We start from the raw sequence: 20582 nt of genomic DNA, 5'->3' as shown, positions 1-20582 counted from the left end.
GATATAGCCCATAAAAGGATTTGATTTAGTTATACTGCAAGGAGACAGAGCGAATCACACACAGCCATAATGAGGACATGGTTTGGCTGCTGCTGTATCTCTAACCCCGGCTCAGTCTGTCATCACACAAGTGGATTGAGGGAACGCTTCACTGACACGTCTCAGCCTGTCTTACAGTAAAAGCAGTAGCGGTGTCACTCACTGGTCCGCGTCTCTCTTCTCATCTTCGCAGAGCTTCCAGAGAACTGGACGGACACGAGGGAGACCCTGCTGGAGGGCATGGTATTCCACCTCAAATACCTGGGGGTCACCATGGTAGAGCAGCCCAAAGGAGAGGAGCTGTCTGCGGCCGCCGTCAAAAGGATAGTGGCCACGGTGAGAGACGCCACGCACGTGCACAGCCTGTGCAGCGAAGACACACACATAGCTGAAATAGTTTGAACAGAGGTCACCCAAACTATCCTGTCAACACACTCCGCATCAGGGTTCAGAAAAACACACAGTCTCTGATACAGGGGAAACCGCTTATAGCAGTGGTTCCCAACCTTTTTTGTCTCATGACCCCATTTTGACATCACACATTTCTGGTGACTCCTCAATCAAGATTTGCAAGCTCAGATATTTATATATGCTGATTTATATTCGAGAAAGTGAAAGTATCGAATATAGTTATTTAAGATTGTCTGTGGTTTTTTTAATCATAATTTAGTTAAAGCAGAAGTAAGTGATATATTTGTGTTAATATAATACTTAAATAGTTATATCTTCCGACAGCAATCACTTACATAGAGTGTTTGGACTGAATCACGGGTCTGTCAGTCCCTCTGCTCTGCTCTGAGCCGAGGAGAAAATATTTATCGTATCCTACAGTTTTTATCCAATGAGGAGAGAGAACGGCATGCAGGGCTGTGTGTGCAGCCAAGGGACGCCGTGAATGTGGCGACGTAGGGACGAGGACTGTTATGGTGCGTTCAAGGAAACTCGTATTTTTCCGACCGTGAAGTCGTACCAGTTCGATCTGGTACGAGTTCACCGGTCGGAAGTTACGAGTGGCCGTTATAGTGACTTTCACCGGTAAAACAGGTCGGAAAAACACGAGTGGGTTGCCTGGAACGCCACAAAGTCGTAAGTTGTGACTTGAAGCTGTAATTTACGATTTCAAAAGCCTGCCTGGAACGCAGCATTAGCGAAAACGACCGGACCACTTACTTCTGCTTTAATAATACTGTAATTAGTTAAAAAAAAGTATTTTTATCAGAATTTTTTTAATCAATTACTAGACCTTCAGGCGACCCTATTTGAATTCCAGGCGACCCCACATGGGGCCCCGACCCCAAGGTTGAAAAAAGGCTTGGGACAGAATCATTCTATACACATGCTGTTTAAATAATTTGTTAATCAATTATTTATTTTTTTTAAGTGTATTTGTATCAGGGAGAATGTACAAAATAACATTAGTCTCAAAATGAGAGGAGAGGCTTTGCACCGGATTTAGCTTACTAGCTACTTTCCATCTGTAGTCCCTTATCCGCTTATATAGTGTTCATTTTTAGACATTTTATGAATGAAAACATGTGCAAAAACAATTTTATAACTACGTGTATTCATTTTATTTCTTACTCCCATGATTCCTTGCTGGACGTCTGCTTCTGCTGCTAGCTGATGTAAACGAGTTGAAACATTAAATAGAATTCAGTAAATGCTGAAGCTGTCCGTTCTGTTACATTTTTCTCATTGAAAAACTATACAAATGGCATTTAGATGATTTTCTGCATGAAAAATTAAGTGAAATAATAAAAGATCAGTTATTATAAATAATAATGAACTTATAGTGCTCACATTGACTCTGGACCCACGTGATCACTATCAGCGGTTTCCACTGCATTTCCTCTCGTCATCAGCTCATACAGTAGTTTTGACCTGACTGACACCTCGGTCAGAAGTGACTGGTTGGCTGCTGATCCTCACCTCCTCCTCCTCCTCCTCCTCCTCCCCCCCGAGGCCAAAGCTGACATTTAGAGGAGGAGGCAATTAGTTTGGACACTGTTGCTCATTGTGTGGCCTCGGCCAAGCTTTATCATCAATAGAAAAGGCTTAATGTTATTGGATCTGGCAGCTCAGTGGATAATGAAGTTAGCAGTGGCAAAATGGTGGGACTTGGGGCACCGTGATATATGGAGAGGGCGGCGGAGGCTCTGATTGGGCATAATCTGTTGGCTGCCCTTGGTGCCTCTGAAGAGGATGTCAGTCAGGATACAGAGTGGGAGATTCTCTTTACACGTCGTTTTGTAGAGTAGGAGGACTTGGTGTAAAGTGATTTTCTTTTCTGTCATGGCATAGTTTTAAAAGATTTAAATAACTCCTTAATGAACGTATCTTTTGAGTCTCATCCCCACATGTTTGTTTTTGTTTAACTTGTTTAACTCTTTGCTTATCCAGCCAGCAACTCCTCAAATGTTTGTTTTTGTGGTTCTGTCAGGTCTCCAAGCATTTAGCTGAATATTTTAATGGCATCATTTGAAAGCTAGCAGACAGGAAATTTGCTTTGTAACTTGATGTACTGGTAACCCTGGCTTTGTGTGTTTTGGTTGGCTGGCCTAGTTAGAAATGATCAGTTTCAGTCGTAATCGGCACTCAGCAGGATGGATTTTCTTTCCCTTTCTTATCTCTCAATCTCTCACTCCTGTCTTCCAGGCCAAAGCAAGTGGAAAAAAACTCCAAAAAGTCACGTTAACGGTCTCCCCGCGAGGAATCATCCTTTACGACAGTGCCTCCAGCCAGCTGATAGAAAACATCTCCATATACAGGTCAGTTCTCCTCCAGCTCCTCAGCAGATCGCTAATGTTTCTCATGCATTTCGTGTCCTGGTTTCAGTTGGGCGGCTCCAATTGGTGAAATGCTTCCACCCTGAATTTGTCCCTATCACTTCCAATAAAACAACAGTCATTATCCTTCTTGTTCTCATCCATCACTGGATGAATGTGAGTCTAAGGAGGTGTGGTACTCCAAGGCAACTCCAAAAGTTTGTGTCCGTGTGTGTGTGTGTGTGAGAGAGAGACAAACAGTCCATCAGCAGCGTGTCTCATCAATCTAATATCTCATGAGAGCGCTGGAACAGCTGTATGCTTGAGCTTTCACCTCAGGTGTGGCTTACTGACACACACACACACACACACACACACACACACACACACACACACACACACACACACACACACACACACACACACACACACTCCCACTCACACTCCCCCTTCACTAGTAAATGTCTGCAGAGCTCTCTTGCCTGCCACAGCCTGCCTGACCTCCGTTGGCCTTAAGCTTATGAGCAAAGCTTGAATCACTTTTCTCAAATTCCACATTTATGAGTCCACACATCAAGTCAAGATGGGACTTTCCATCATTTTTCCCAAGGATAAATAGAGTTATGTAGGTGAATGTCTTCTTAAAACTGGCAGATTGAGGACAAAATCTGAACTGGTGACAGTTTTCTTAAGTTATCTCAGTGCGGCATAATTGACAAGTTGTCATCACGGACAAATGATTCCAGTTCTGCTTCTGCAGCGTCACCAGTGGATGTTTAGCTATTTCAGAGAGAAGTCTTCTACCTGTTCAATTTTGTATCACTTGTCATCAAATAACCATTTTCTTGCCGTGCTAGATGGAGTCAATTTGTCAGACTCACGGCATTTATCTATATTAAAAATCTAGTCCGTACTTCACTTGGCTGTTTATTTATTTATTTATTTTCAGAATGAACTTGAATAACCTGAGGTCTATGAAAGGCAGGGGCGGGCAGGATGACAGATGTCGCTGTCTAAGGCAAAGATAAAATGATGCTGATAAGATGCGTATTTTGCATTAAAATGCCGAGGTCACAGTGAACACACTTGGTCAGCATCAGCTGTAGTATTTTCTGAACAGTTTTAAGCAACAATTAAGGCTACAGCTGATGATGAGTTAATAATAATTGCTGTCTTGAGTTAGTTTTGGTTTATGAAATGTCAGAAAAATACCCAGAAGTGCAAATATATATGTTCATATTGACCAGTAGTTCCCAAAAAGTTGCAAATGTTTGACTTCTCACAGCAGGAACCAGATGATTAATATCCATTAGCATCCGCTTAAATGATTTATTGCTAATCAATTCCCAGTTAACTAATTTAGCAATAAATTATTGTTCTTTAAAGTCTGACACCCTCCCCCCACTAAACTTCCATTACAGCTTCAGCAGATGTAAACAGGAAGTACAATGTTGTTAAGCATCTCTTAGTTAGCGGCTGGTCACACTTCACGCTTGTATCTGTTACATTTCGGGGAAATAAATAACAAGTATGCTGAATTTACATGGTAGCAGTTCCTGTTTGCAGTGTAAATAAACTTAAAAACATGGTCATTCAAACAAAGTTTTTCTTCTCCTTTTTTTAAAAATACACTCTTGGGTGTGAACAAAAAGCACACAGAGACGGGGATCTATGTCCACTTCACACTCTTGGTGTGAGAACTCGATCCGACCCCGCTCTGACCCAACTCCCAGGTGAACCGGCTCCTGTGGCTTCTGTAGCAGAGCACACAAACCGTAGCAGTTTACATAGCTGCTTGCAGTTACACCACGGTGAAGGACCTTCTTCCTGTGTTTACTTTTTTTTTGCTGCTGCCCCACACACACATCTGACCAATGAGCTGAGTGAATATTTTCATGTGGTTTGTAGGGATTCTCATAAGTTTGCTTGGATGTTTTTTGTGAAAAGAAACTGAACCAAGAGGAAAAACACTCCCAACTAACTGATTTTGAACCAGAGTGAACAAAATATAGTGTGTGAAAAGAAACTTTTTTCATTCATCAAGCAATATCCTTGGGAAATTTCAGTTATATAAGAATATAAGAATATTTATATAAGAATATTTGCATCATGTCTGTGAGTTTAGACCAACGGCTCTGAGAAGAAGTAGCCTTGCTTCCTTAATGAGCCTTCATGAGCCGTGTGGAGGCAGAACTCTGTATGCAAGCTGTGTCACAGCCGCCGCCGCCGCCGCTCCAAATGTTGACTAAGTGGATACTTGGGCCAAATCAGCAAGCCACTAACTACAATAGCCATCCGCCCATTGTGTAGCCGACCGACACGCACCTGTGTGTCTGTCACCTCACGTTTGAAAACTTCCAGACGAGTCATTTCTATATTCAGTCAGTCATTATTAACCTTTTCTACAGCATTTTCTTTGGCTCCCTCCCGTAGCACGGGGCGCCAGTAAAGTGCGGCACTGATAATAGAGTCTGTCATTTTGAAGAATTTAAATAGTACGGTAATTAAAAGGCTGGCTGGGTGAGGTGAGTCCAGCTGTAACCTCAGGATGGTGTGAAGACATAAAGCAGCTGCTTGTATGTTGCACCCCATTGAAGCTCTCCTCCCAAGACATCTGCTGGGGGAAGATGGATGACCAATAAAAGAAATGGATTTGCCTAGACACCCAATTTCCCTGATGCCCTCCCGCCCCAAACGTTCGCCTGTAAATCTCGGGGTCGTGTTGTGCCGACTCGAGCGCAGCTGTGATTCTCAAACCTCTCCAAACTTTCCCTCCCTCACTTTTATTTCTTTATTTATTATTTTGGAAGCATCTATCCCGTCGTTAGTTAACAGAGTGTGCGACGATAGCGCAGTGGAAGTTGGGGCTCGAAGGAGAGAGGAAGGACAGATGGCAGACATTCATTACTGCCTTCCTCCGTCATTTCGGATCCGTCTCCCCAACTGCCCTGTGTGTGCCCGTCACTTTGGTATTAGGGTAATGACACGATGATCAAATAGTGGAGAAAAGCTATTTGTGAAGCATTACAGCTTAATTTAAAACCCCGGTCTGCACCTGAGACTGACAAGCGAGACTGATACCTCACAAACTCACGACACGGAGGAATCTCTCATCAGGAGACGACCTTCTACGCCACGGCAACACAGACACAATCACCTCCTGTCTGTGTCTGTTTTACGCACCTTACAGGGGCCAGACCCAATATTAAAGCTGTAATTTAAAAGTGTGTGTGTGTGTGTGTGTGTGTGTGTTGAGGATGTTTAACAGGTGTGCACAGTGGGGGTGTGATGAAGTAACTGCTTTAAAAAGCAGAGAGGAATGGCATCCCTTTGGCAAAACAGCACAGATGTTCAATGAGTGTGATTCAATTCAAGTTCATGACATGGCTCAGCCCTGTACCTGCACACACACACACACACACACACAGCTGGGACGTGTGTTTGAACACGTGCAAGCGGTGAGATTGTGAGTGCAGCTGGCTTTAGGATTTTTTTTGTTGTAATAGTTTTTAGAGAAATGCTAGATTGAACAGTTTAAATCGGATTGCTGGACTAGCTTAAGGGCTTAGTGCAGATGAAGTTACATGATGGTCCCACTTGATCTGCGAAGACTCTGCAAGGTCTCTGTGTTTTATTAAAGTACGTGCATCTCTGTGCGTTTGTGTGTGTGTGTGTGTCTTTTCTCCTCCAGAATATCATACTGCACGGCAGACAAGATGCATGACAAAGTGTTTGCCTACATCGTACAGAGCCAACACAATGAGACTCTGGAGTGTCATGCCTTCCTCTGCACCAAGAGAAAAATGGTGAGTAAATGAGTTTGTGCGGTTAAGTGTCTCTGAGACATCCATTGTGTACACACACAGGGAAATTATCCAAAATAACCTGTCAGCGGAGAGTCAGAGCTGAACAGTCAGCCTCTGAAACCACATGAATCTTAATTTTAGATGAAATGTTTACTGCTTTTTCCATTAACAAGTTATTTTTTCTGGTATTTTTTGCCTTTATTGGACAGGACAGTAGAGGAATGACAGGGACGGGAGATATAGAAAGAGAAGGGGGGAACAGGCACACTGTTAACTATCACATCAGGAGACACCAACATTTTTGAAAAATATGCTTTCTTCTTTTTTTGGCCCATTTTAAGCCTTCAATGATAGTCACAGTGGGGGGGAGATGGGACATCGAGAGAGAGAGTCACAGTGACAAAACTAATCAGCCACCTGATCTCCTAGAAAATGTGCTAAACGTAACTTTTGATTCAACTCACGTATCTGTGTGTTGAAAGTAAAGATATACGTATATATATTATATATATATATTCAGCAGTTTTCTTCACTTAGCCCAGGAAAAGGACTGGAAACAAGGAAACGATCTGTCTGAAGGTAACAAAACCTCCAAAGCTCACTAATCAACATGTTATATCCGACTCTTTCAGCGACTTTCTGAAATCTTGTCGCCATTGTGAGGTTGCCAGGCAACTAGCCCACTCCTAACTAAGAAACAGTCTTTAATACGACTCCTCCAGTAAAACCATAACTTGTTTCTACGTCTATGTTTTTGAACAGAGTAAAGCATTAGGCAGCGTGGCTGGCAGGTGGATTTTATTTGGACTGAACCAATCAGAAAGTTTCCACCTGTTCATCGTCCTAATCCTTAAACTATTTGCCGACTGCCTGTGGCCTTATATTCCAGCATGCAGAATTGAGTGGTATTGATCTTCTCATCTAACTCTCAGCAAGAAAGCAAATGAGCACAAATGTCAGACTTTTCCATCAGTGGCATTTGTTACATATAAATAAATATCTAGCTAAATCCAGCTAATGGCTGGAGCATGTAGACTACAGATTCTCCGTGCGGTGGGTTTCTCATGCAGGTTCTGCTTCAGCTTTTTCGCTCCTGGCGGTGGGTGAAAAGCACTTTATGCAGATACGCTGCAGAGGGAACAACTGCACTGCCACTTTGAGTCGTACTCTACTCGCAAATGTCCCAAAGTATTAAGTCAGGAGAAAGAGGAGGAGTGAGAGCATGAAGGGTGTGGAGGCTGTCATCCCTCCCTTGGCATTCTCTCCATCCCTGGAGGTTTGTAGAAAGAGTGAACCACTCCCTCCTCTTCCTTCCTCCTGCTAATTTAGTTCAGGCCAAAAGGCCACATATCCTCCCAGTTGCATAAACAACTGGTCATAGATCCCACAGGTTTCTCTTCCTTCTCTTGAAGTATCTGTGGAGGAACTCTTCCTTCTATTAGTGGTCAGTTCCTGTTTTTTTTGTTTTTTTTTATATCGTGGTCACAGTTCCTTGACTTCCTGGAGTTTTCCCTCCAGTGGATTAGATGCATCTGTGTATTATTCATCCTCCTTCTTCTGCTCTCTATGTATCTGTCTTATTCATGTGTGTGTGTGTGTGTGTGTGTGTGTGTCTGTGCTTCCCACCCACAGGCCCAGGCGGTAACCCTCACGGTGGCTCAGGCTTTCAGAGTGGCGTTTGAATTCTGGCAGGCTGCCAAGGAAGGTACGCATGGTCGCCCTGACGACCGGAGTGTGACGGATGAGTGAAAACGCTCCTCTTTTCTCCTCCCCGCTGTTGTTACCCTCCTCTCTTACTGTACACGTCCACTATACAGTGACCTGAGGTTTCCCCCCAGACGGCCCGGTGGAAACATAAATCTTCTTCTTCCTCTCGTCCTGGTCTTGACCTTGACGCCCTCTACAGGGGTCATGTGAACCGGCGGAGGAACTGCTGCTTCTGCCCGTCACTGTTATCTTTTCCCTCTGTCTCACACACACACACACACACACACACACACACACACACACAGCAGCGATCTGTAGAGGAATGTCCCCATTGATTGGACCAGTTCTTCACACAGTGGTTAAATCATCGCCCAGAGAGCACTGGTGCCTGTTTTAGTTCAGTGACGCTTCTTTATTACAGGGAACTCAGTCATGGTTAAAGACTCATCTAGGTATCGACATGGGGGGAGGTGGAGGGGGTGGAGGGTAGGTGGGCGGGGGAATTAAGGTTAGCCTAGGGCAGAGTATGGGCTGACTGAAGTAGATCTCTGTTCTCTGTACGGTAAGAACAGGACTCAGATGTGTGAGAGCTGGGATTTTCCCCTCGTATATCTCATCCGTGATCATTTTCTCCCTCATAACACACTGTCTTTATATTATTCTGCTTTATGTCGAACTTGTAAGCAGCGTCCGCCCCCCCTCTCCTCTTTTGAATTTGTCAGCACCCTCAATAGCAGTACACAGTGAGGAGATAAGCCGACACCACGGTGAGCACCAACACGCAATCAAAGTGCTGTGTAAGGACGGTGTCACACACATTCTCCCGTACAGCTCAGCAGAACATGCATGTAATTTGCTGCATGTGTGACTCCGGTGTAAATGAGCAGTTCTTGCCACAATAATATCGGCTTCTGCATCAGCACCGACTCCCATCCTCCTCATCTTTTACATGCATGTTGCTGTGTTTAGGTGCTCTTTGAATTTTCTGATTTTCTCATTGTTGCTGTCCGTCTTGTTTCGCACCTGGCACCTTAATACCCCCTCACCCCACACCCTGTCGAGTTATTTCATTCTCTCCCCTCTCTCTCTTTCTCTTCCTCCCCCATCCTCCCGTTCCAGCTCTCGCTTCTGTTTATTATTATGAGGAGTAAAGGAGGAGAGGAGAGCAAAAGCAAAAGAGGAGGGGGGGATGGGGATCAGGCGAGAGAGGGCAAGAGAGGATGAAAGGCGGGGCAGAGAGGGGTGTTGGGATGGCAAGTGTGTAAGAGAGAAAGGAAAATGATTGTATGCGTGTGTCAGTGGGAGCTCAACCCCCTGACAGATTCAATGTCGGTGCCATTGATTCTGTCTCGTGTGAAGGCGAGCTTATTTATTCAGTCCTTTGGAGACACGCACACACTCACTGTATGAAAATTCCAACCGCCTCTTTCATTCACTCAACATTTCTACCCCGTCTTCGTCTTCTTCGTCTTCGTCTTCTGCCGTGGTGTTTAAGAATGTTTTAATGTCTGCACATTTCCATTTTGGGGGCGGATTATTTCTCCCAAGATCAAGGCCACAGGCCCCCGCCTCACGCCTCTTCATTTTGCCTGTTTGTATTTTTTTTGTAGCTTGAATATAAAATCGGCAAATTAGTGCACGCTGCCTCCTCGCCGTCTAACCTCACTCCACTTTTCCAACACTACCACCGCATTATTCCCCCTTTTTTTTCTCTCACTGTTCTTCACCTCTGCTCATCTTCATTTTTCTAGATGGGTTTGGTATGTCTTTTAATTTGCAGAGCCGCTTCCTTACAGTTCAGCGCGGTCTCGCTGATGAAGGAGAACCGATGTCTAGCTGGTGGGAGGTTACGGAGGGGAGAGGAGGAATCTGTTTTTTTTTTCATAAAGAAGTAGTGGTGTTCTCTTGTGGCAGAGAAGAAGAAAGTGAGATCGGCAGAGGAGAAAAAAACAACCTTTCGAGTCTCTTTCATTAAAGTTAGAAGACCCTGAGGATCAGGGCAGGAAGAAGGGGTATCTGCTGTCTAGTTTGCAGCATGTGTTTTTTTCCCCCCTCCACCACCCACAGTGGTTCTCCACAGACCACCACGCATTCCTGACCCACATTCCTCCGAATATTACAGCTCACATCTCCGCGCGTGAATCTGTGTTGATAGAATATTCCCTGTAAACACTGCAGCTAGCTTTGAACTTGCATATCTTTAAGTCGCTTCCATGTTTAGCACGAGTCTGACGCTCCAGTCAGTCACACTGAGTGAAAACTACACAGCAGAAAGGCCACAGGGAGAGAACAGGTGCTGAGGGATTTTTTTTTTTTGAAACACTGCCATCACTAAGCTACCTGGGCTCATGGGAAATGAGATGTCTTTTCTTTTTTAAACTAAGGATGGTGATGAAATAAAAACACCTCCTTGCAGTAAGCAGGTTTCTTGTCTTTAACATAGACACATATGGACATTTAATCTCCAGCCATGTAGTTAGAGTGGGTCAGCAGCATCTCGGCCCCTCAGGGAGTCATCACACGTGTGCAGAGGGTTTTGTTTTCCTGTGCAGCTTCTTGATTCGGTTTAGCATCAGCCTGACTATTACAGTACTTCCTGGGGATGAGGGATATTTTAGGGTTTGTGTTCATTAGTGAGTAAACTCAGAGTCATTAGTCTTTTCAAAACAAATTTATTATATTTATCAAGCAGAGTAGGAAATTGTTGCCTCCGAAATTCGAATACATTTCTTTATTCTGTTTTAAAGGGACAACGAGGAGTTTTCTCCATCGGCAGAACGAAAAATTCCGACACAATAAAAAAGTCTCATATTAATGTGGATGAATCTACGTTACCCACACTTGTTAATGGGCCCATTTTCGATAAATATATCGTTTTTTCTCTATCGTTATTTTGTTATTATTAGTGGTGGTGGAAATGCTGGGTGAGCCGACCAGCGTTTCTTTACTTTCGGTTTCGCGGACGCTGCCCGACGAGTCATGAGAATAACGCCGCCGAATCGCCGTTTATGGTCGGAACTACGACGGTATCTGATCGTCTTCGAACCTCTGACTTTAATTATTGATGAATGAAAACATGAGTCAGTCTTACGTCGGTCAAAGAATTTTACGGTGCGCGGAGGCTCATAAATGTAGTGTGAAAACGCTTCGCTTTTCCAAAACTCCTCGTTGTCCCTTTAAGGTCAAGGAGTTGAATCTGTTATGAACATTTGTAGGAAATGGGCAGTTTAACAATTCTGAAATTGGGACTGAACCTATAGTACCATTCTTGCCAAGCCTGTTTCAGAAAGCCGCACATATCAAAACTGACTGATGAACCAAACTGATTCAAAAACTGAATGTCTGAACTGAAGCGTGCATCTGGAGAATGAGAATGCCGCTATTAGGGAATGTGCTGATATTTGAGAGCGCTCCAGAGGAGTTCTGTTGTTAAGCTGCCAAGAGTTGGTGTTCACACAGTGATTTTCAGCGAGAGGGGAGATATTTTTGGAACGCGAGATGGGTGATGATGGAAAATAAGCTTTTTGGAAGGTTGTTCTGACAAAACCAGAATAAAATCTGAGACCCATCTTGTGTTGGATGCACAGGCAAAAAACACATGCTGACCTGAGCAGAAAGCGCATGGCAACCTGAGAATATATCATTTGCTACCCAAAATGCAGCTGAGCAGTTGAACAGTTATTATCCTGCCACAATCTGATTCTGTGGTGTATGCCTGAGCTATATTTGTAAGAAATGATGCACCTTGAGAATATACTTTTAAGTTTATATTGTTGCAGCAGCAGCACATCTCATAACTATTCCTGCTGGTCCCCACATGTAGGGCAAGTTACCAGGGGGGTGTAGCTGAAAGGTGAATTGAAAAGTGGAAAAGAAGATGTCATGTTCCTCATGAAGTGATAGGACACCACACTCAGAGGGTTTGCAACATGTACAAGAAGTAGCAGTATAATGGAACTGTGAAAGCATGTGAGTGACAGGCTGAGACTTGCATCATGTTTTATCTTACTTACTTACTAGGCCACTTTTTTTGTTTTCCACTCTCCTATATTGCACATGTAAATGTTATCTTAAAGTTTTTCATCCTATTTATAACCCCAGATGGTTACTGAATACAAAACACACATTATAAAGTATTGTTTCCTGCTCTTCAGCTGTCCCTGTCCAAACAGTATTCCCTGCTCCTGCTTGGAATAAGTGTTGACAATCCATAAATCAGCATCTGAAGTGGAAGTGTTTTTAGTCCTAACTTTCAAGCACATTTCCTAGAGGCACATCTGCAATGCTAAATATACTGTAGGCCCCCAGCCCAGCATCTGCTCTACTAGTCCAGAGTGCAACAGGGTGGTGCTGTACAGGAAATACAATGAAAGGTGTTTACAGTTGCACTTAGCAACCCGCACTGTGTTTCAAACCACTTTCTTAGCAGGTGATACTGTTTAGAGCGAGCAAAGCCTATTATCCGTCTGACCTAGATGCCATGCCTTGCTCTGTTTGAAAGCTGCCGTACTTACCGCTGCGTAAAATAGGAAGTGTGTTCTCATCTTTGAAGCCCAGGCGGGGCCTTTTTAAGTTTTCAGCTGACAGATGGCTTGAGTAATGGCCTCAACCTTATTGTGCCAATTTGCTGCCGCCGATTTGTTTACACACATCATACGCTTTGGCTTTGTGAGACATTTTTAATACTCAACATTGTCAGTTATTAGGAAGGTGACAGTTCCCTCAGCGGCTGTGCTGCGAGGGCATTCGCCGTGCGGTTGCAAGTTCCTGAGTCACACCAATACTTCTGTTTTTTTTTGTTTTTTTTGTATGTTCATTTTGTCTTCCTCTCCCCCTCCCACCCTCCCCACCCTCCCCACCCCCTACACAGAGAAAGAGAAGCGAGTGAAGTCGGGTTCAGACGGGGAAGGAGCCAGCAACTCTCAGTCAGAGAGCTCGGCCAGCCTGGGTAGCCTGAAGGGAGGAGGTGAGTCATGTCACCCATCATCACATCTTTCTCTCTCCGTCCCTCACCCTCTCTGTCACCACAGTCGTAGCCTCAGGGGCGGAGGAGGAGGAGGAGGAGGAGGAGGGCGAGTATTCAGCCACTTGTCAAAGGTTGGCCTATATTGAGGCTGCAGGTCAGCTGACGACAATCTGCGTCTCTTGCTTATTCCGTCTCGCTAACATCATTACAATGAACAGAAAGTGACATTTCCAGGTGATTATGTATGATGATGATAATGGTAATGATTATGCTTTTTGAATTTGAAAATATGAACCCACCGCCCCCCTACCCTTTGCTGTGTGCTGGATCCATTAAAAACAGATCTTGGTTCAGCAATCCCCTTGACATTTAATGATAACAGAGGACTGTTCAGGGAGTCATGCTCACTGTCACACTACTTGTGTTTAAAAAAAAAAAGCAGGAGCCTACATTATCTGCGACCCCATTGTTCCATCAGATTCCTCGACTCAAGACACAGTTCGTGCCTTGGAAACATGTTGTTGACATCCAGTGGGCCAGACGACCTTAAGGCATGATTATCTCCACATATTGTCCACGGCCTACAATGAAAAGAGCTGACGAGCATCCTATTGCCAGTGGCTCAATGTCTGCATGCTCATGCCTCATAATCCTTTCTTCTTTGTTTGTTTGTGCGTGGACATGCCCTTTTCCTGTCACACATAAAACGCCAGCGGCCACTCAGAGTTTCCCCTGATCCTTTTGGCTCTGGAGGTTTCAGTTTGAGACAGAAACTGTATTTTTTTTTTTTTTTTTTTACAACATCTGAAAACATGAGCTTTGTATTGAGCTTCCTCCTCTGCCTGGCGAGGTGGCCTCCAGCCAGAGAGGGATCTCTCTAAATCTGCTCTGATACTTTATCTGGAGCTGTGTAGCTTTTTTTTTTTGACCGACACAGGTTTTAAGGATGATCCCCCGGTTAGAAGACTCAACAAAGTCGGACTTGGAAACTGATTCTGGTAACATAGAGGATTGTGTGTGTGTGTGTGTTTTCTGGACTTACATTATCCCACTCACCATCCTGTGGGTCATTTAGCTGCCAGTGGACTGGATTTCCGTAAAGCAAATTGGCGTAATTGTACAGCAGAGTAATACGCAGCACTGCACACAAGCATCTGAGTGCCTTTTTGAATCGGGCAGAGCATTATTTTTTTCTCCTGACAGAGGTTTTCACTGCCAGCCCTAAAGCAGTGATTGGGGACAGCAGAGTTTTAAAGCTATCACAAGGTTACGTTTATGTACCCTTCACTGTGGCCGATCAAATGGCATGGCCGCTGAGGCTCTCAGCTTCACTGGTGTTGTTGTCAGCCCATGATTCAGCTTTATTCAGGAGACATGATACCCTCGGTTCACTCCTGGCACCAGACGTCTCCCTGTGGAGACAAAATCTAGCTGCCACTTCTTCCTGTGTTTCATTGTGCAGAATTTCTTTCTTTTTTTTTTTTTGCTTCTGTTACACGGGGATAAATGTAGGACTACAACTTACGATTAGATATAAAATGTCAAAAACTAGTGTCACACAACTGATTAAAGACTCATGAATGAAAGCATCAGATTCTCACTTTGGAGAATCATTCAAGATAATGAATGGTTCTTGATTACGTTTCTTGCCATCAGCTAATTGATTCATTGACTGATCACTGCAGCTCTGAGTTGAATGTGTTTTTCCACTTCCACCTTGGCAAACACCTGAGCTGTTAACTTCAGGGCATAACCATCAGATGAGCCTTGAGCCTCCCTCTTTTTCCACATGAATGACGGTCCCAGTCTCACAATATTGCCTTCTTCATAACAGCCGAACGCTCTGGTCTCTGGATGCCTCAGAGCCGGTGTTGACGGAGAGGACGGGTTGGAGTGGGGAGAATTGCTTTTACATGCTGACTCAGTCGTTTATAAGCCGGCCTTTTAAGGAACATAGATGTCGAGGAAAAGGTCAGTTAAGGATGGCAGAGCGTCGGCGGTGAAGTGCTTGCACCGGGGAACCAGTTGTGCCAGCAATCAGACGAGTCATTGAGGTTTTTACTGCTCTCGGTGGACCCCATTAGACTAAAGACTTGACAGAAACGAGAGCAGACACATGTTATTGACACACATTTATCATAAGGCAGGGCAATTACAAACCAATCCCGTTACAGATAAGCAGTGTCACTGTGGTCAAGACGTGCAAGTCGTGGGGTTAGACCACCCTCACTTATCACAAAGCGACAATCCACAGACGGCTACATTAATGACATACATTAGAGGGAAAGTGGATCTTAATGAATAGCGTGGCATTATACTTGGTGTGCGCATGCTGTTTACTGTCGCACAAGGCCATGATAATCACGGGAGCCTATCAAACGATAACAAATTATGATGACTCCAGCGCCAATGAGCAATCTTAGAACAACACAGGGATGAAATGAAATGGGAGATTTAAAAAAAAGGGGCTGATTGTGAATTTTAATGCATGTTTATGTAAATGTTCTCAAATGTGTCTTGTTTCATGTTGCAGAGGTAGCCACGGGGAAACTTCTAGACTTGGCTGAGGGAGCCAACGTGGCACAGGTCCACTCAGGAACAAAGCAGGCTGAATCAGATCCCTTCATGGCGCACAACCACGCAACAGAGAACAACAACACCGTATGGGTAAGACAAGACAGGCTGCTCAGTGGGTTTCAGCTGTTTAGGGACGAGACGGGACGGGACACCACGCAGGAAATGAGGGATTACTCGGTGAAAGTGCTTGGTGATGAACTGTACCCGCCGTGTTTGGAGGAGTAGACCCTGCAGCTGCAGTTAGACAATGGCTTATTGAACAGAAGTGACCTTATCAAATGGTCACATAGCCAGAGAGGGTGTGGGGCTGCAGGCAGACCACATTAACCTCCGTAGACCAGTGTAGGTCAAAAGGAAAAGTGGCCAAAGGTGACTGTGTTCATGTGTCAGTGCATTAATATCTCATCAGTAACAACTGTTTGTGTGTGTGTGTGTGTGTGTGTGTGTGTTCTCTGTGGCAGGAGTTGGAGGACGGCCTGGACGAGGCTTTCTCAAGGTGAGGACCGGCCGGCGTACATTCACGTTTTCCACTAAACTCTTGCTGTCTCTGCCGAAACAGCCACACATGCAAGCCGCCGTTCTGGAAATAGCCACATGCGGTTTTGGCTGCTCCTGTAATAAACGCTGCCTCTCCCTCAGCGCGGCTCACCCCTGTGCGCTCCCACAGAGGGAGGGGGGGGGGGGGGGCGGGCTCAGTTTACAGGGCCTGGCACGGCCAACACCCCTCCCCAAGTCGTGCTGCTTTTTGCAGCTTTGCTCGACTTGCCGTCTTCTCAGGCCCACATGCTGATTTCATATGCGTTTGGGAAGCCTGTGATTAACAATGGGTTCTGCTGCTGGGGGGGGGACACACTGCTCAGTATTTTTATCACAAAACCATAGGGAAGTAACGTCTTTTGCAGCAGAAAACTGAGGGAAAAGACCTGGCCTCATAGTTTTCTGGTTCAAGGGCAACAGGAAAGTTCATTGTCTGAGCTCTTCGGAGCTCCTTAAACTCTGTCGACATCGTCAACAAACTAATCAGAACGGAGACGGAGTCGTATTAATGTTTGTGTGATTAATGATTCAATTTAGCCTGTATCGGCAACACTCAGATAAGCCGTGGTGGTCTGCTGTCAGAGTGCACAAGTGTTTACAGCTGTTTGTTCCAGACTGCCATAAAGACTCGTTCAGCCCTGCCCCTACGTTAGTGCAGTTATTTCCTCCGGCTCTGCTTTTCATTCCCTCTGTTAATTCAACATCGGTCATCTTATTCTCTCACTTCCATTTAGTGAAGGCGAGAACGGGCTCCACAGTCTCTTTAATCAAGCATTAAGAGGCCATTTTAGCCCTGTTATCAGATGATTATTTGTCTGCACACACTGTAATTACACCCTAATGCCGTTAAGCTCCCACTCTGTGATTAATGAGGATGCTGCCAACATAAACAGAGACGCACCCACATGTAGATTTCTGGACTTGAGGGAGCTGAGGGACAGGTTAATGTCTTTGTCTGCGAGGTGCAGACAGTGTTTGTATTATCCTCACTCCGTCTAATGGTTGGTTTGTGGCCCATACTAGTCTGCATGAGGATTGAAATTGAAAGTTGTGAGCTTCATCATAGTATGATTTCAGAAAAGGAACATATACACATCAGTTACCCATATTGTGTGACTTGAGAAATGGATACAACATAAACAGATACTTTGAGACCTGGAAAGTGTTTTTATTTTCTATTTTTTCAGTTGCAGATTATGCTGTTAAAGCACCCAGTGTCTTAACACCCAGGAGATCATGTAACAGGAAGCAAGTTGTGGAAATGATCAAAACATCTGTACACTAAAGCACCAAAGTTATATTCTTACATTCAAGGAGGCTAATCCTGAATGCAATTCTTCCTTTTTAGTTTTTGATACATCTCTTTTCACTTCTTTTAGAGGGGGACTGCGTAATTGCATTTGTTTAATTTGCTATTTGAGAGACTGCACTGCCATCTGCTGGCTGTAGATGTAAATCACTCAAGCGCCTCTGATTGTCTACAATGTTTTTTCCTGTCATACAGAGAGCAGCTCTCTGAAAGTCAGCTCTACCCAAAAACATTTGAAGTTCAGTCAAACGGTCGGTTCACTTGATGATTAGAGTGAGGAGTTTAAATGTTACCTGACTTGTGATGTTTTCTCTGCGCCCCCAGCCACAGTCTGGATAGCTTTGAATCCTACTCAGGTAACAGTGTCATGTATGGATGTAGTCACTTCACCTCATCCTCCCCTAGTCAACCCAACATCCAAGCCTGCTCATGTACACGGATGTCCAATTATTTAAGACACACTTTCACATTTTCCTTTAAGGCCATTCACCATTAACATAGTTCAGAACTGTTGTTTGACTTCGTACAAGGGGGAAGCCCCTCCCACCGTCATTTCACATTTAGATCCATCCCCAGGCTTCATAAGAAAAAAGCTGTCCACCACAGGACCCGATTAGTCCTCCAGTGTGTCCACGTCTTCATCACAAGTGTTTCCTGTGCCTCTGCCTCACACTCATCTGCTTTGCTCTCTGTTAGTGCCACAGCATTGAACCAGAGATGTTACGATCAATGAGATTGGTGTGTGTTCTGTATGTGCTGCAGGCCTAACATGAGTTTTTTTTAAATAGACAGGCTCAGCATCAGTAGTTCACAAAGGAAATTTATTTTATTGCCACATCTGGCCACATGTTGCTTTGTTTTTAAAAATAAAATCACAATTATTTTCATCACAAACAGCTACGCTTGTTTAGAATTCATGTTTACGTCCATACATTGTGTAGCGTTTGTGCCCATCATCGTCCACAAGCCTTTTCAAATGTAATGAATCTTTTATAGTGGCAGTAATTGAATAGTTTCCCAGGTGTCTAATTAACCATCTCTCTTTATCGTCTCCTCCAGACTCGCTGAGTCTCGCACTAACCCCCAGGTCCTGGACATTGGGGTAAACCCTCAGGACTTCAACACTGAAGAGTGCCTGTCCCCAGGCAAATGGGACCAAGAGGACATAGACTTCACAGCACAAAAAGACACTTTTGGATGCTAATGTGAGTCCTCTGCCAAGAAGGGAAAAACAGGGAAAGATGAGGAGAACAGGTGGTAAAAGAAGAAAAGTAACAAAACAGACATTTGTGACACCGGTAAGGTTTCCCCACCTTCTCGCTGCTGCCAAGTCCTCTCAGTGGTGCAGTCCTGTGGCTCTCCGTCGATGCCTCTGCATCTACACAACCAGAGGAGGACAACATGAGCAGGCTGCTCAGAACAGGCCAAAGCAATACAAACCAACTTCTCCCTTTTTTCTATGGAAAAAAACATGCAGTTATTTAATGTTTGTTACAGTGTATTACTTCCTTTTTGTGTCTGTTTACTTATTCACCGTTTGTAATGTGAGGTATGTGCTTGTATACATTGTGCACAGAAAGCATGTGTGCGTGTGTATGTGTGAGTGGAGATATATGGTATATAAATGTTTAAACTGATATATGAGAATCGTGAGGAGGCGAGTGTGGAACAGTTCATTGAGTTAAAGGTCAACATGGGTGCTGTCACATGTTTAATTCGCTTTGAGCTGGGGAAACATAACTGGATTCAAGGCTAAAACTCACTGGTGAAGGCCACTGACGCACCAGTTGTAATATTCTGCAAAACTATTAAGTTACTACCTATGCGCTTCGAGGCATCAGCCTTTCCTTGGGCGACAAAAGCTTTAAAAAAATGTGTGTATGTGTTGGTAAGGAGTGTTTGTGTGGAAAATGGATGAGAACAAGGTGACAATCTTTTTTTTTTTTTTTTCCTTTCTAATGCAAAATCTATTTTTGCACTCAGCATTCATCCATCTTTAAAAGCACACATTTCATGTAAGGGAATTTAACGTCTGAATGCATCAAACTCATTATTTAGGCTTATATGCAGTGCCTCTTTTCTCTCTCCTCCTTGGAGTTTTTAACGTTTCATTGTCAACTTTGACTCGCAGTGAATTCATGACACTGCTTTGACTGAAATGTCCAAGGATCATGGACAAGACATGGATGAGGGGGAGTTTTACTCTTGTCTTTGAGGATGTTAACAGGCTTCATGAATCAACCATGATGCATGCTGAACAAACAGAACAGAAAGTCCAAGGGGTTGAGTTTGGTCATTATCAGCAAGCTACCCCTTTTTGTTAAATTATAATGTTGCATTTTGTTAGTTTACTATTTTCTCCAGGTATGTTCCCTGTGTTATTTTTGACATTTTGATTATGTATGAATATAATTTAATTCATCAATTTACATAAATTTCAATAAAAACTAAGTATGTATGTGTGTTATGTTTATTCCAAGACATTATTGGATTTATTTTTGTTGTTTGTAAATTCGTCCCAAAAACTTACAAAAAAAGCTGCAAACTGGTTAGAGGAATACTTCACTTCCTTTATTTACTTTCACTGTGATTCAGTACCAGACATGCACTCACAGGCCACCTTCATAGGTATACCTACACTAGTGGAAGAAAAACGTTCTGTAAGATGTTACTAGTGAATACCGGTATGCAATTTGACATTTAATATAGCTACTGTACTTGTTTCTCTACAACAGACAACAAGGATCTGTACAAAGGCACATACAGCCCCGTTTCAAAGCAATACCCACTGAAATTCCCCAGTGTTTCACATAGCAACCGGATGTGAGTTCGTCCACAGCCTCTATAAAAACGCTGACTGCAGCGCTGACTGGGGG

At 44.0% G+C, this 20582-nt stretch overlaps 1 protein-coding gene across 2 annotated transcripts in view; it reads left to right on the top strand.

Annotated features, from left to right (window-relative positions):
• ldlrap1b (low density lipoprotein receptor adaptor protein 1b) overlaps window positions 1-20164 on the top strand; it is a 40475-nt gene extending 20311 nt beyond the window's left edge. Inside the window, exons 3-11 of one of the 2 annotated variants that reach the window (XM_085766708.1) lie at window positions 233-375; window positions 2695-2807; window positions 6496-6610; window positions 8243-8315; window positions 13188-13283; window positions 15817-15950; window positions 16322-16356; window positions 18031-18062; window positions 18766-20164. In XM_085766708.1, coding sequence (XP_085622834.1) covers window positions 233-375; window positions 2695-2807; window positions 6496-6610; window positions 8243-8315; window positions 13188-13283; window positions 15817-15950; window positions 16322-16356; window positions 18031-18062; window positions 18766-18812 — 788 coding nt within the window. In that variant the 3' untranslated portion in view covers window positions 18813-20164. The remainder of the gene's footprint in view (window positions 1-232; window positions 376-2694; window positions 2808-6495; window positions 6611-8242; window positions 8316-13187; window positions 13284-15816; window positions 15951-16321; window positions 16357-18030; window positions 18063-18765) is intronic. The other variant, XM_085766707.1, reaches the window with a different exon arrangement.
• Window positions 20165-20582: the final 418 nt, after the last annotated feature.

The sequence above is a fragment of the Trachurus japonicus genome, chromosome 22 (genome assembly GCF_045865225.1).
Source record: "Trachurus japonicus isolate A0001 chromosome 22, Traja_1.0".
NCBI lineage: Eukaryota > Metazoa > Chordata > Actinopteri > Carangiformes > Carangidae > Trachurus > Trachurus japonicus.
This window is presented reverse-complemented; position numbering and strand designations above follow the sequence as displayed.